Here is a 14,404-nt window from a genome sequence, read left to right on the forward strand (position 1 = left end):
AATTTAATGCTATTAGCTCTTACAAAATAACACAGACCTGGGGCTAAAAACCTAAGACTTGATACTGGGATAAACAGGGTTCTGTATCTTTGAATCTTACCACAATTCAAGGAAGGATTTTAAAGCAACTTAACGTGAACAAAGTATGGTGAGAGATCAAAAGAGGGAAATTGCAAGTCCATTAGGTAACACCACAATGAGTGCTGATGAGATAAATGCAGAAAGACCAACTGCTATTGCTTAGGTTTGAAGTAGCTCTTGAAATTCTCAAAAATAGATAAGGGGATAACAAAACTGACAATCTTGGGTTGGTTTCTTAAAGTATCAACAAATGATTTAGGTCTCATTTAAGGTTCCCATCAAAACTGCCTCTAAGAGAGCACTTCTAAATTCCTCAACACTAAAAAAGATTCTTTGGTTTTCTGATTTTTTACAATAAAAAGATCATGAGAATGAAACAAAATTTCTATACTCTAATTATAGTTCATTAAAATACAATTTTATGCTAGGTTATATTACTGCATTTTATGTATTCTTTATAAAATTTATATTATGTAGTATAATACATAAAGTCAAAACAATGATTTTAAAAAATATGCATTAAGTGATTGACCAAAATGTAATTAGAATACTGTTTCTAATATATGAATATATGAAAATTAGATAAGACTCTTTATCCAAACAAAAGTTACCCCAAAATAAGTGCAAGGAATGCCTGCTTTTTCCAAAGGTTTATTTTAAAGACAAGCTGAGATGGAAATATAAAGGAAGGAAGAAATCTGGAGTAATAAAGATGTTTAAACAATATACCTCTTCCTCCTCCCCCTGGAAGCAAAGGTGAGAGTCTGAGTGGACCCTCCAACAAAGTTGGAGGGGAGAGAAAAGCTCTCGTTTCAGATGAAGGTCGACCCAATGGTGAGGGACCATATGGGGAATGCTCTGGAATAATTAAAACAGCATATTTAAATTCATAGTTTCAAGGAACTACCCTACAGATTAGAATCCCATTTCAACAACTACCAGTAAGTCATCCTTTTGTCAATTTAAGTTTAATGCATGTCTTACACTAACTATGCTTTGCAGTTTGCTAATATGGAATAGAATTAAATATGGAGGCCTGTGTTTTTAAAGTCTGTCTAGTCAATGGACAACTTGGTCAATAAAAACATTATCCTCTTAGTAACTGACACACTTAGATAAACATACAATATTAAGCAAAGGATACTGGTGATATTTTGGAGCTATAAAGAGGATTTAAGGAGCATGAAGTTTGTTTGGTTTCATTTTGCTCATAATGACAGTACGTTTCCGGATATTTCAACTGGTGAGGGTTGTAACATGGAAGAGCTCAGTTTAAATCAGAGCTAGACAGGTTGTTTGGGCCATGAATTATTTAAGTAAAGCTCAGATTTTGAAAAGTAGACATAAACAAAATATTCTGAAGCATCAAAAATTACTTTTGATTACCAGTAAAAATTCATTTTCATATATTTATTTATGAAATAAATCACTGTATCTACCACTATACAACTAAGAGCCCTATCATTTTACAAACTTCACCATTCCCAAATAATGGTTATGCTTCCAAAGATCAAAAATCAACATCAAAAAACAAATAAATGTAAACACCACAAAAATAATACTTAAGCATGTGAAATTATATCGTGTAGCTAATGTGATATTCAAATATAGTTACAACAAATGATTCAGAAGTATTATTAACCCCCTCTAAAACTTTTGCATTAAGTTCAGACAATAATTCCTTCTGCATAATTCCTCCCACTCCAAATTGTTACTATTTGAAATTTATAATAATCTGCTATTCAAAATGTACAAATAGACTCATTTTAATGAAACTGGACTCTCAAAAGTAATTTATACAACTTTTCAATGGTTATTAAAATGGGATTCTAACTATATAAAGATAGGTTTATTTTCACTGCCTCAGAAGCTTAATTCCAACTCAACCAAAATTATTTTGAAAAATTTAAGCTATTTCTAATACCAAAACCATTAAAGAACATTAAAGTTGCTAATTAACAAATGGACAGAAATATTAAATACATCTTCCAAAGAACATGTCCTCCCTCTCCTGGGTGTAATTAAAGCAATCAAACTCAGATTATTAAGGTTTCCCAATTTTTAATTAGTATTTTATATAATAAAAAAACAATTGTTTTACTTATTTTAATAATTCAAGCAAACCCCATAGATTAATATGTAAACAGTTACAATGCTATCCCACTTAAACACTTTTCATTCATTCATTCTCCAAAACAATTAATGAGTCCTTTACTATGTGCCAAGCACTTTGCTATCAAGGAGCTCAAGATACTAAATAGACATCATCTTACAAAATCCCACTGAATTAGGGTGACAGCAGTTATTTACATTATTAGTAGAGAAACAAAACTCAGAAACTTGGGAGACTTTGGCTCCCAAGATTTCAGAGAACCTGGCTCTAAAACCTAAAATATTTATAAATAATAGTGTTAATTTACACTAATATAAACTGTATGTGCAATATACATATATATATATAATATATATATATGTATGTATGTATATTTTAAATGAGGGGTTAAAAAAAAAAAGACTACCTCTGCCAAATGCTGTATTTGGAACATCAAGTGCATAAGGATCTTTTTCTAAAAGTTCAAATTTAAACTCTGTTTCAGTTAATCTGCAAATAAAAAACAAACATTTCTAAGTTACTCGTCCAAGAGAAACACCCACATTTCAAGAAAAATGCCACTATCAAGTACAACCTACTCTTCAGTATCTCAATATCTGCAATAGAAGAAATAGCTCTTTAAAAATTATTCTGACCAAAATACTTTTCTATATCCCACACTACTTATTGTGGTTTCTTTTTTGCCAAGCAATAGTAATGTTTTGTTGAGGTCTGGAACTGTTTTTCTTCAAAACTAGACTATAAATGAGTACTGTATAACAGAATCCAAATTTTAGAAATAGCAGGGTCCTTCCTCCAAAGTCACCCATTTTAGGTCTACCACTTTATAACTTAGAAAATTAAGGACAGGAGTTTCAATAACTTACTCAAAATTAAAAGGTCAGGATTAAAAAACAGGATTCCTGATTCTGAGTCACGTATGCTTTCCATTATGATGTTACCCATATGATTCCAATCATAACATAAAAAAGGAATTTAATGCATCCCACTATTTTATGCCTAAACTTTTTATCTTAAAAATGTGATATTTTAAGAATATTATTTCTATTTCTTGATTATCAGATCTGAAATAAAACATTTAATCATTTGGTTTTTAATTTCTGAGTAGAAAAGGTTGGAATAAAACTAAAACTAATACTGGACAATGTTAATAGTACATTCTAGCAAGAATTTTTAACACTCTGGGAAGACTGCTACAATCCTCATAGAAAAGCATTTACTCTTCCCTTTGTACATCATAAACTTTTATCCTCCTTTTCATTATTATTGTAAAGCAATGACACCCAATACAATAAAACCAGAGGATAACAGAAATAATAAACATTTATTCTATCTACTTACTCACTATCAGATGCCAATATTCTAAGAATTACTTTGTCCAAAGGCTCATCCTTTCTCTTTCTCCTTCCCTCCCTTGTAAATCTCCTTCTACCTATACAGGTTTGTTTCGATTTTGTCCTTTTTTGAATTTTGAAGTTACACTGTTTACAAAAGAATATGCAAACGGTTTCCTTCTTCTGTTAACTAATCTCTCTAAAGTGTTTCACACTAAAAATCCAGTAACACCTAGTAAAACCCATAGATATTTCTCTACAAGATATGCTGGATTCACTGCAAGGTTTCTAGTTAATCCTTATAAAAGTATTGACTAATTAATAAAATAACAATTAAGGATAACTATAATAAAGTTTTTAAAGTGTTCCCACTAAGATACTTACTTTTGTCTGTTGTGAGCATTTTCTTTCCTTAAATCATTGAGGTTTCTTTCAGCAGTCCGAGCTGCCAACTTAAAGAAAACAGTATATTTTAAAAGATACATGTATACACACTTAAAATGAAAGATAAGTATATATAAATATCACAATGATGGCATACAAGTACCACAAACACTTAAGCAAATATCCATTTCAATAAACTCAATGTAAAAAAGTTTTAATTTAGGGAATTTTTTAAAAGGGAATGTGTTTCATGTAACCAGAAGATATGAGCATAAGGCTGGAGTTTACGCTCAATGGATCAATGAACAAATCAAAGAAGAAATCAACCAATACGTGAAGAGAAATGAAACCAAAAATACAACAGCTCAAAACATGAGGGACACTGGAAAAGCAGTTCTAAGGAGGAAGTATATAGCAATTCAGGCCTACCTCAAGACACAAGAACAATCCCAAATAAACAGTCTAAACTCACAACTAATGAAACAAGAACAAATGAAACCCAAAGTCAGTAGAAGGAGGGACATGATAAAGATCAGCAGAAATAAAAAGGAGAAGAATAAAACAGTAGGAAAAAAAATCAATGAAACCAAAAGCTGGTTCTTTGAGAAGATGAACAAAATAGACAAACTCCTAATTAGAGATTTAGCAAGAAAAAAAGAGAGAGGACATAAAATCAGAAATGAAAAAAGAATAGTTAAATTGATACCACAGAAACATAAAGAATTATTAGGGAATTCTATGAAAAATAATATATACCAATAAATTGGACAACCAAGAAGAAATGGACAAATTTTCTGGAGTACCTTGGTCAAGACTGACCAAGGAAGAGGCAGAAAATCTGAACAGACCAATTACCAGTAACAAAAATTAACTGGTAATCAAAAAACTCTGAACAAACAAAATTCCAGGACCAGATGGCTTCACAGCTGCACTGTACCAAACATTTAAAGAAGAGATAATACTCATCCTTCTTAAAGTATTTCAAAAGGGAGAAGATAGGGAAATACTTCTAAACTCATTCTATGCAGCAGTATCACTCTAACAACAGACAAAAACACCACAACAGAAGAAAATTATACACTAATATTCCTGATGAACATAGATGCAAATATTAGCAAATGAAATATTAGCAAACCAAATTCAAAAATACATCAAAAGAATGATCCATCATGACCAAGTGGAATTTATTTCACAGATGCAAGGATGGTACAGTATTAGTAAATCAATTAACATGATACACCACATTAAAAAAATGGATAAAAAACTGATCATCTCAACAGATGCTGAAAAAGCATTTGACAAAATTCAACACCAATTCATGATAAAAACTCTCAACAAATGGGTTTAGAGGGTATTACCTCAGCATAATAAAGGCCATATATGACAAACCCACAGCCAACATCATACTCAATGACAAAAAGCTCTAAGATCTGGAACAAGACAAGGATGTCCACTCTCACCACTTTCATTCAAATAGTAGTGGAGATCCTGCCATACCAGTCAGATAAGATAAAGAGATAAATGCATTCAAATTGCTAAGGAAGAAGTAAAATTCACTATTTGCAGATGATATGATATATACAGAAAATCCTGAAGACCACCAAAAAACTACTAGAATAATAACTGGACTCAGCAAAGTTGCAGGATATAAAATTAATACACAGAAATATGTTGCATTCCTATATACTAATAACAAACTAGCAGATAAGAAATCAGGAAAACAATTCCACTTACAATTGCATCAAAACAACCTGTACTCTGAAAACTTTAAGACCCTCAAGAGAGAAACTGAAGAAAACACAAATGGAAATCTATGCCATGCTTATGGATATGAAGAATTAATATTGTCAAAATGGCCATCCTGCCCAAAGCAATTTACAGATTCAAAGCAATCCCTATCAAAATACCAATGGCATTTTCAATGAACTAGAGCAAATAATTCTAAAACTTATATGGAACCACAAAAGACCCCGAATAGCCAAAGTAATTCTAAGGAAAAACAAGCTGGGGGAATTACGCTTCCTAACTTCAAGCTCTATACAAAGCTACAGTATTCAAAACAGTATGGTACTGGCACAAGAACAGACCCACAGATCAATGGAACAGAACAGAGAGCCCAGAAAAAACCACATGCATGTATGGTCAATTAATATATGATAAAGGAGCCATGAATATACAATAGGGAAAAGACAACCTCTTCAACAACTGGTGTGGGCCAAACTGAACAGCTACATGTAAGATAATGAAACTGGATTACTGTCTAACCCCACATACAAAAGTAAACTAGAAATGGATTAGGGACCTAAATATAAGTCATGAAACCATGAAACTCTTAGAACTTCTAAAACAAAGACAAAAATCTCTTCAACATAAATATGAGCGATTTTTTTCTGGACACATCTCTTTGGGCATCAAAATTAAAAATGAACAAGTGGGATTACATCAAACTAAAAAGTTTCTGTACAGCAAAGGACACCATCAACAGACCAAAAAGGCATTCTACAGTATGGCAGAATGCATTTGTAAATAATTTATCTGATAAGGGGTTAACATCAATAATATATAAAGAGCTCATACACCTCAACACCAAAAAAACAAATAATCCAATTAAAAAATAGGCAGGGAACCTGAACAGACATTTTCCCAAAGAAAATATACAGATTGGGTGGACAACAGGCACATGAAAAGATGCACCACATCACTAATCATTAGGGAAATACAAATAAAAACCACAATGTGATATCACCTTATATCTGCTAGAATGGCCACTATCCAAAAGACAAGAAATAATAAGTGTTGGTGAGGATGTGGAGAAAAGGAAACCTTCCTACACTGTTGGTAGAAATGTATATTGGTGCAGCCACTGTGGAAAGCAGTGTGGAGGTTCCTCAAAAAAAATAAAGAGAGAAATACCATATGACCCAGTAACTCCACTTTCAGAAATTTAACCAAAGAAAACAAAATCCCTGATTTGAAAAGGGAAGTGCATCCTTATGTTTATCACTACACTATTTACAGTAGCCAAGATACAGAAGCAACCAAAGTGCTCATCAATAAATGAATGGATAGAGAAGATGTGGTACATACACACAGCATATTACTATTTGGTCATAAAAAATAAATTCTGCCATTTGTGACAACATGAATGGACCTAGAGAGTATTATGCTAAGTGAAATAAGCCAGGTAGAGAAAGACAAATACCATAAGATTTCACTTTTTTGTGGAACACAAGATCCAAACAAAACAAACATCAAAACAGCAGTAGTCTCATGGTTGCTGAAAAGTGACTGGTGGTTACCATGGAGGAGGGATTGGGATGGGTGCCTGGGGAGGGTGAGGGGGTTAAAAAATCTCAATCATAATATAAGTTGGTCACAGGGATGATAGCAGAGCATAAAGAATTTAGCCAATGACTGTAATATCTTTCTATATTGACAGATAGTAACTGCACTAGTGGGGGTGAGAATTTAATGATGTAGATAACTACTGAACCACTCTGTTGTATACTTGAAACCAATATAAGATTGTATATTAACCATACTTCAATTAAAGAAAATGAAAGTGATACTGCTGCTTACTTCTTTGTACCTTTCTATATTATATGGTCCAAACTTTTATATAATGAGTATACATTATTTTTATAAAATATGAAAAATACCTTTCATTTTGAGACATACAGGGCATTTGTTGTTATGTTTTAATATAAAGTCAATGTCACTATTTACCAAACAAGAAATTCAATGTATGGTATCAGGAAAAGCACAAGTTTTAGAATGTAAATGGTCAAAATTTCTATCTCCACTCTTTATTCTGATCATGTGATCTTGGGCTGTTTACACAGCTGCAAAACTTGAATTCTAATACCTACTTTACAGAGTTACTGTGTGAATTGAGTAATATATATAAAAAAGCCTTTAAGACAAAATTCATCTCTAATCCCAACTTAATTAATTAACAAATTTTACTTGAACCTTCAATACAGAAATACACAAAATCTTAGAATTGAGAAGGGCCTTGACATTCAACCTATCTAATTTCTCAACCTATCTCCACTACAAGAAACATCCATGCCTAAGAAATATCTCCCAAACTTCAGTATAACAACAATGGTAGTAAGAATTAATATTTACTGAGTACTTACTATGTCAGGCACCTAGCTAACAGCCTTAGATGAGTTATTTTACTTAAACATGACAAAAATTTGATGAAATAGGTTCTATTGATATCTATCTTATAGGTTATCTTATAAATAAAGGTCTATCTTATAAATAAAGAAACCAGTGGCAGGTGATGGAACCATGATTCCAACCAAGACAGGCTGACTCCAGACCGCATGAATTCACCTGCTATGCAAATTGCCTCAAATCGTCCAAAGGCCAAATGTTACAACAGTTCTACATGTTAGAAGAATCAGTCTTATAATCAGTCAAAACCTGCATCCTTATCACTGAGAATCAGATACCTGAACCGTATGACTTTCAGAACTTAAAAAGGCTTTAGATATCACTTATTCTAATCCCATTGTTTTACAGATGAATAAACATAACCAGAGAATTTCAAGTTCTCCACAAGTAATTAGTGGCAACCCAGTGCCTTAAAACAATGAATCCATGAACATTACATCACCTGCCCAGAGAGAGTTAAACTCCTTGCAAAGAGGCAATGTGCTAAAAGCAGAGAAGGAAAAAACAGATTTTGTGAATAACTGTGGTGTAACAAAAAGTATTTAGTTCACAAAGAACATAATTTCACTACTTGTAAAATAAAAAGAAACTGACTTTTTAAAAATACTACCTTTATGTTCAGTGTAAATATGTATCTTTACACTGCTCATTTATATTAGGAAAAAGAACAATCAGACAAAGAGCTCATGAGAATTTAATACTTACCCAATTATCATGTGCTTTTTTCTCATGGGAAAAAATCTGAAAAAGAAAGTCATTAAAATACAACTGATAAGTATTCTTTGTAAGTAAAAAACACTCACATCTACCAATATGATTCAGTACACAACTCATAAATTCAAAAATCACCCAAATATCTCTGAAAAGTAAGATTTTTAAAGCAAATTTTCATACAAACATGCTCTACTCTACTGTACTTTAAAATAAAAACTGAATGTAAAAACAACTGAAATTCTTGTCCATCCAGTAAATTTCTGTTTTAAGAAATGATCAGCTACAACAGAAACTGCCCACTAAGAGACAACTAGGACAAATGAATGTGAGACCCCACAGCTTATATATGTTTGTTTACTTATTCAATCCACAATCTGAAAGCAGGAAACATGGCAACCTTAAACAAGGTCTCATCCCAGAACCTTCAGCTCCCTAGAAATGTTCCACAGAGACAGAAACAACCTCAAGAGAAGTGTGCAACTAGTCAAGTAACTATATACCTGCATCAAAAAAAGAGATACCAGTTCAAAGAAATCAGAACTGCTTAAGTTACACACACACACATACACACATACATATATACCTGCCCTTGATAAGAATGAATGGTTCTCTCCAATTCTTCTTCAAGATCTTTGGCTCGCTTTCTATAAGGAACAAATAATCATTCTACTATTAATGCATATTAAGAAATGATAGACCACACTGCCTCTACTGAAATATTAATTTTGCTTCATGTAAACATTTGTTTCATGTGAATAATAACTCCAGAACTCCATATATTAATCACCCTTTATGAGGTTCTAAAGTATATTTTTTCCTGATATAATTTTAGTATTAATTAAGCTTTAAGGGTACTACTACTTGGTTTAACCTAAACTAAAGGTCATGCAAAGATTCATATGATATACCGGTTTGTTTTTATTTTTAAGATGCGTGCTCTTGGAAGATTTATTCAGATGCTGGTAATCTTAATAAAATTCTAGGAAGTCAATGATCTGTATGAAATAAAATGTTACTTATTACCTTTATAAGACTAACAACATAATTCCTTCTTTTGGATAAAACTCAACTTTACTTTTCCAAATGTAAAATGAGGTATCACAACTACTTAGGACACTGCTGAATCCTGCCCCCTTATTTTCTCTAGGTTTTCTATAATTTCCATGGAACTACTGAGTAGTGAACCAAGGAAAAAACTAGACTATAGTCTTATAAACCCTTCTCCCTTCTTCAGAACTTCAATTGTGGTTCACTCTTCTTGTGACATACTTGGTGAATGCATTAATACTGTATGCATTCTGCCCCATTTGAGCCAAAGAGGAAAGATCTTGAAATTAATGACTACTCATAAATTTCTTGATAGTAACATAAAATAGGATTGCCCATATTCAAATACACCTAATGTGAGAGATTTAAAATTACACACTCTGAAAGAAAAACACTTTTCCCTTTTTATATTTTCTGTATCATTGCATAATAGCAAAACATCTAAATGAACAACAATGAAACAAAAGTATGTTGTTGCTTTATTATTTTTTCTGATATTGGGTTGTTAGATACCTCCCCACCTGAAGAAGGGGTAAAATATATTTACTACCTATAGGTCTCCAGCTCTTCAACTGCATGGCTGATCTTTTCATCTGCTTTCGAAAGTTTCTCCTCTTTCTCCAACCGGTAATTTTCCTCTACTGTTAATTTCCTTAAAACAAAATGTGTTTTTATTTTTGCTTACTAAGTGTAATAATCAATTATATCTTTTTAATTATATCACAATTGATTTCCATAAAGCAAACTGCATACCACTAAAAACATCACAAGAAGGAAAAAAAGCACCTGTGTAAATATGGCTGGTATAGAATTTGATATTATAAGTTCAAATTATAAAGGATCTTGTCTAACAGAGTACTGCTAATATAAAAGTTTAGTTTTCTATAAGAATTTACCATAAAAATAAGATTATCAAAGGTAAATATTAAAAATATTTTAACTATATATTATTTGTAAAGCCTTCCTGTATAAAGCAGCATTGCATTTATTAGATAAGCAGTCCCCAATTACTGGTATTTCAATAATTTTTAAATTGGTTGTTAAAATCGTAATTAGCCTTCCAGGCAAGTTCATACACACACACAAACACACACACACACACACACACACACACACACACACACACACACAGTCTTATAATGAACCCAATAAAAGTAGAGTAATAGTCCTACTTAGTACTTCTAGTTCTTTTAATAACAATTGATAATTTATTGAACCATTTAGTATATTCCAGAAAATGTTCTTAGACTTTTGTATATATTACTTAATTACCACAGCTCTACAAGAAATGAGGCACAAACTAAGTAATTGAGCCAAGGCATAAAGCTAGCAAGCAGTGACTCCATTATACTATATTATACCTGCTGTTTCACATGTTATCACATGGTATCACTGGTCCCTTAAGAAACACTGGACACCACAGGAAAACACATTTGAAGTCCTAACTATGGATACCTCCCCTTCCTCACCAACTTTGGGGAGAAGCATGACAAACCATGGAAAAAATTCTACAGGGAAGCAGTAATGTTCTACACTCCACACACTATGTTACCTATTGTTTAGAAGCACTTCCCAGGTCAACCGTTTCATAGGTACAATAAGAAAATAAAAGTCATCTCCTTAGGAGAAGCATGAAAGTGTACTGGGCTTAGAGATGGAAAGAGGGGTATTTTTACAGATTCTTGAGATTAAAAATGGCCAGAAATTCTTTGATACCCCTACCATTGAGAAGTAAAGTCCATGAACTCCATCTTAAATTTAGGTAGGGGCTCATTAATGATCGCAATTACACTAAGACAGGAAACCCAATATATAACTTTAAAAAATCATATATGTAAAGCAACATATTAATCATCTATGTTATACTACTTCCCTTCTTCCAAATATTAAATTTGGAAAAGTGCTAGTAATGTAATGTATTAGTCATGAAAAACCAATCCAGGATCTATAAAATGACTGAATCTAAATCATACTGTATATGGGCAAGAATTTGAATTTAACATTTTACTAGTACTATCAACTCTCTATATTATCCTCTGACAAACAACCAGTGGCAAAATTCACTGAATTTCAGTAGTGAATATTTTAATTTAAATATGAGAATGGAATATACAATATTTTAGGAATTCATAAAACAGTTCAAATAAATGAGTGAAATCACAATATGAACAACACAGAGCTAGGATTCTACTCATCTTCCCATCCTTGCTTTAAATATCTACAGAGAAGTTTTTTCTTTGAAATTAATAATCCTAATTACATTCTATATGAACCATATATTTTTTGTTTAAAAGATACACTCAAAAGTATTCCTTTCACATCAAATAACCCCTTTTATGTCCAAACTTTACTCACAATATCTTTCATCTTAACCTAAAAAGAAAGATCCATTTCCAGGTTTACTGGTCCATTACTAGACCAACTGATGAAATCTGGAAGCTACTCTGTAGCTCTTCCATTTAGTCAAGTCATATTTCTCTTTCATATCCTGAGCAGTCCCTATCAGAGGTCCATGATGAATATAAGGTTTTTAAATTTTGAACTGAATCCAAAGAATGATCAGCAGTGAAAGAACTTAACCAATCACCAAACATCCTGATGTCAATGGAGTATTAATATTCTCTACCAGTTTCCAAATACACAAAACAGAATCTCATTCCCACTAGTCATTTCTTCATTTCTTATAAAGTGACCATAAATCCTACATTAGCAAATACTGAACCATTGCTCCTAAAGGAAAAACAAGGTTAGGTTCCTATGAGCTCTGGTCACAGCATTTTCATCAATCAATACATAACCCTGTTTCATGTGTTTCTCTTTATAGACACTGTATTTAATACATATTGTTGATTTATTAACAATGAACTCATAGCCAACAGCATTATAACTCATGCCTGAACAAAATCTTAACTGACACACATACTTTCCCTATAAGGCACACCTCAGCCTTTCTGCACTTAGGAACACTAGACAACCCTTCGGCACTACCCTTGTGGACCATTTTAAACAGTTAATTCATCAACAAAAAGCATAAAAATATAGCACTGAATACTGTGAGAACACTTGATTTAAGGACTGAATGCTGAAAACACCAAGGCAGAGCATCACCTTGTTCAAGCACAACTGGTAATATGCAAATTGGGTGGTACAAATTTTTTGCCATTCTGTGCATGTCTAAGAATGACCAGTAAAGCTCTGTGAGTGATGATTTTGAGGTTACAAATAAATTTTCACAAGTAGGTAAGTTCACCAATAAAGATTCTCTGAATGAGGATCAACTGTAATAACTATCATTAATTTTTTAAAGGGAATTGAAAGTCTGTTACATGTCATTTTTTCTTATGATAAAAAATAGGTGCTATAGTGGTATCTGAAAATCTGTAGCCTCCAAATAGGTATCTCAACAGTATTCTGTGTACCTGTGCATTTACGCTTCAGAATACACACGCACACAAATCTTTCACTCCAGTATATTAAGGCACTAAACAGTTATTCATATAGTCAACAAATATTTATTGAATAACTACCATGGGCCTGAATATTATTTACTAGGAATATAGAAGAGAAAAGAATAAAGTAATTCTCTAATAGAGTGTACATTTAATGTGAGGGGAGAGGGAAAAGACAATCAATCATCTGAGGACTATAAAACCTATGAAGGGGACATGGAACGGCAGGTATTATTTAGGTTAGGGTAGCAGGGAAGGAGTCTTTGAGGCAAAATGGGGACCTACACCCAGATGAAATGAAGAATTGGCTCAAACACCATCCCAGGCAGAAGAAGCAAGGGCAGAAGGCGCTGAGGTACAGATGTGCATGTCATGCTAGAGATCATCAAGAAGGCCGGTGTGGGTGAAGGGCAGTGAGGGAACAATAAATGAATAAGCTAAAATTAAGGAGGTAGCCAGGGGCCAAATCTTACAGGGTCTTGTAGGCCAAGAAAAAAGCTCCGGTTTAAATCCTAAGTGAAGGCACTAGGAGACTCCAAGCAAGAGTGACAATACCCATAATCAAGTATTAGAAGAGTCATGCTGTTGAAAACCAGTACATGAAATTAAGGGTAGAGAGAAGCTACGCATGAGGCCACTGCAATAAACCAGGCACTACATGATGGTGATTCGGATCCTATTAGTACTATAGCAGGTGGAAAAAAGTAGTCAGATTCAGAAGAAAAAGTTTCAAGATTGCATAACTTTCTTAAACTGATGAAATATAACCAAACCATATATTGAAAACTCTGAACATCACATAAGCTGAATGTGCAATATTTTTAAGCTATTTTACTTGCCATTCAGTGGACTTGGCAGCAGCATTTTTATTACCTGTGAAGTTTCATTTCATTTTCTTGATACAGTTCAGTCATTACATTAAGTTTCTGCTGAAGCTTTTGATTCTCACTTTCAAACTGTGCTTTTTCTGATTGCAAAGATGTTTGTTCAGTCTGAAAGTTTTTAATACACTCTATAGAAAATTCAAAATCACAGTTAAAGGAATATCTTGAGATACACATTAACATTTCCTAAAGATAAAAATTACCAAAAATAAT

General features: G+C 32.7%; 1 protein-coding gene across 16 annotated transcripts in view; it reads right to left on the reverse strand.

Moving 5' to 3' along the window:
- MIA2 (MIA SH3 domain ER export factor 2) overlaps nucleotides 1-14,404 on the reverse strand; it is a 105,890-nt gene that overhangs the window by 21,691 nt on the left and 69,795 nt on the right. For 10 of the 16 annotated variants that reach the window (XM_073211304.1, XM_073211307.1, XM_073211309.1 and 7 more), the window contains 7 exons: nucleotides 14,181-14,319; nucleotides 10,409-10,510; nucleotides 9,395-9,455; nucleotides 8,803-8,838; nucleotides 3,913-3,980; nucleotides 2,601-2,683; nucleotides 811-939 (listed from right to left, as the gene is read on the reverse strand). In XM_073211304.1, coding sequence (XP_073067405.1) covers nucleotides 811-939; nucleotides 2,601-2,683; nucleotides 3,913-3,980; nucleotides 8,803-8,838; nucleotides 9,395-9,455; nucleotides 10,409-10,510; nucleotides 14,181-14,319 — 618 coding nt within the window. The remainder of the gene's footprint in view (nucleotides 1-810; nucleotides 940-2,600; nucleotides 2,684-3,912; nucleotides 3,981-8,802; nucleotides 8,839-9,394; nucleotides 9,456-10,408; nucleotides 10,511-14,180; nucleotides 14,320-14,404) is intronic. The other 6 variants (XM_073211311.1, XM_073211308.1, XM_073211310.1 and 3 more) reach the window with 1 other exon arrangement.

This window comes from Manis javanica, chromosome 8 (genome assembly GCF_040802235.1).
Source record: "Manis javanica isolate MJ-LG chromosome 8, MJ_LKY, whole genome shotgun sequence".
NCBI lineage: Eukaryota > Metazoa > Chordata > Mammalia > Pholidota > Manidae > Manis > Manis javanica.